The 2,448-nt window shown below is 35.9% G+C and overlaps 1 protein-coding gene across 1 annotated transcript in view; it reads right to left on the bottom strand.

Moving 5' to 3' along the window:
• Positions 1–2,448, bottom strand: part of COG6 (component of oligomeric golgi complex 6) — a 117,373-nt gene that overhangs the window by 12,796 nt on the left and 102,129 nt on the right. Inside the window, exon 18 of the mRNA XM_006873715.1 lies at positions 656–735. Within this exon, the coding sequence (XP_006873777.1) occupies positions 656–735 (80 nt within the window). The remainder of the gene's footprint in view (positions 1–655; positions 736–2,448) is intronic.

Here is a 2,448-nt window from a genome sequence, read left to right as displayed (position 1 = left end):
AGCTATACAGTTCAAATTATACTCAAAATGGTTCTAAAAATTAGTAACGATTAAAGATTTTAAAGCTGATCACAGCCAAGAGACAAGTATGGATAAGGGTCAAGTCACATATTTCAAGTATGGCGCTGTGGGCTAATGTGTCAGACTGCAAAGTCGTTTGAACTGAAAGGTCAGTGGTTCAAGATCAAGAGCTGTTCCTTGGAAACCCTATACAGAGTCACTATGGGTCAGAATTGACTCAAAGGTACTTAACAACAACAACAACATACCAATCATTTTCTAAAGGAGACAGTGACTTAGAACCTGTCTTTAGGAGTCCCTGGGTGGCGCAAACAGTTACTGTGTTTACCTGCTAACCAAAACACTGAAGATTCAAGTCTACTTGCAAATATTTTGGGAGAAAAACCTGAAGATATTTTTAAAAATCAGGCACTGAAAATTCTATGGAACACAATTCTTTCTGTTCGGATACGCATATGATGGCAACTGGTAGGAAAAAATAATGTTGAAGCAAAAAATAAAAAGACCGAGAACTACACACAGATATTTCATGGCAAATCTTCTATACTTGATAAAAAACAGTTTTTCCTAAAAAATTAACTTGGCATTTAAAAATATGTGACTCTTTACCAGCTACTTCGGATCCAATACTTACTTCACTGTGGCGCTCAGGAGAAAATTCAGTTGTGACATTACCAGATTGTCTGGGGCTGCCAGGTACCGATCAAACTGAACCTTAATGAAAAACAGAAATGCAAAACACCAAGTTCATATATCTGGATAAAAATGCTATCATTTAAATAACTAGATTTGGTTTTTTTTAAATGGAATTTTCTTGGATATCCTACTTTAAATTCTATAAAACTGTCAACTTGTTAATAATAGCCAATATTAGCAATCTAACTTTTAAAAATTACAAATCCAACCCATTAATTAGTGGTTAATCTTTATCAACAAAAAATAACCAGATATCTAGACTATCTTACTTCCTTGCATTCACTGTATCAGTTCATTTCATTCAAATAATATTTACTGAGTACCTACCATTTGAAAGGTACTGTGCTATGCAACAGGAATATAATGTTTAGCAAAAGAGCTACAGTTCTTAGCTTCATAGAGCTTATGGTCTAGTGAGAGAGGTTTTAAACAAATAATAATAATATAAATATGTAATTATAAAAATGAAGGAAAAAAAATCAAGGTATTGTAAAAGCATACATCAGGTGAACCAGACCTAGGTCTGGGTATTTTGCAAAAGGATCACTGAGGAAAGGATATCTGAGGTGAGATCTTAGAGATGAACAGACATTAAATAAGGGAGGTGGAGATTTTAGGAAAACAGGACAGCATGGAAAATCGATATAAAGATAATAGTACATATATATATATGGGTTACTGACTTTTATAAGGATTTTAAGGAGCCCTGTTAGCGTATTGAGTTACACACTAGTCTACTAACCCAAAAGTCAATAGTTCAAAACTACCAGCCATTCCTCTGGAGAAAGATAAGGCTTTCTGTTCCCATAAAGATTTATAGCCTTGGAAACCCTCTACAGGGTCGCTACAAGTAGGAACTCACTCGACGGTATACCACCACCAGTATCATAAGAATTTGAGTTTACAATACAGTACTAGGATATCACTGAAGTTAAGTAGGTAAATAATAATATTTAATTTTTCAAAATGAAATCAGGATACAGCAAAGCAAATGGAACGGTAGGTTGTAAAGTAGGTGCAAAGATGGTAAGGATGTAGACAAGTAGAGATAGCTGAGAGTCAGAGAATAAAATCATTAGCACTTGGTTAGTATCTGATTCTAGATTTTGGATCTGTGTAAATTAATTCACAACACTATCAAAGTACAAGGAGCACTGGTAGCATAGTGGGTTTCGAGTTGAGCAGCTAAAAGCAAGGTCAGTAGTTCTAATCTACCAGTCGCTCCTCAGAAGAAAGATGAGGATTCCTGCTCCTGTGCAGAATGACAAACTAGGAAACCCACACAGGGTAGTCATGAGTTGGAAGTGACTGCACAGCACACAAACACCACCACTATCAAAGTATAGTTCCTCTTTTTTTTTTTTTTTCCCCCACTGAAGGTAGTCAATTTTAATTCAACATCCACTATATTCAAATGTGTATAGTTTTCCTCAACAGTTAGCCTGGTCTGTTTTAAGAAATACGAGATCAAAAGACAATTACATCAAAGGTTGCTATTGTTAAGTGCTGTTGAGTCAGCGTCGAGTCATAGCGACACTCTATAGGGTTTCTGAGGAGCCACTGGTGAGCTTGAACCACCAACCTTGAGGTTCAAACCGACCTTGCAGTCCAGCACATTAACCCACAGTGCCACACCAGGGCCTTTTTTTCCACCAAAATTTATAACTTAAATTATGGGTCATACAAAAATATCAACTTAAAAATTAGTCTGCTAAAGGCAAGAAGTGACTG

The sequence above is a fragment of the Chrysochloris asiatica genome, unplaced genomic scaffold (genome assembly GCF_000296735.1).
Source record: "Chrysochloris asiatica unplaced genomic scaffold, ChrAsi1.0 scaffold00250, whole genome shotgun sequence".
NCBI classification, from domain to species: Eukaryota; Metazoa; Chordata; class Mammalia; order Afrosoricida; family Chrysochloridae; genus Chrysochloris; species Chrysochloris asiatica.
The sequence above is the reverse complement of the archived record's forward strand: the minus strand, read 5'-3'. Positions and strand labels throughout refer to the sequence as shown.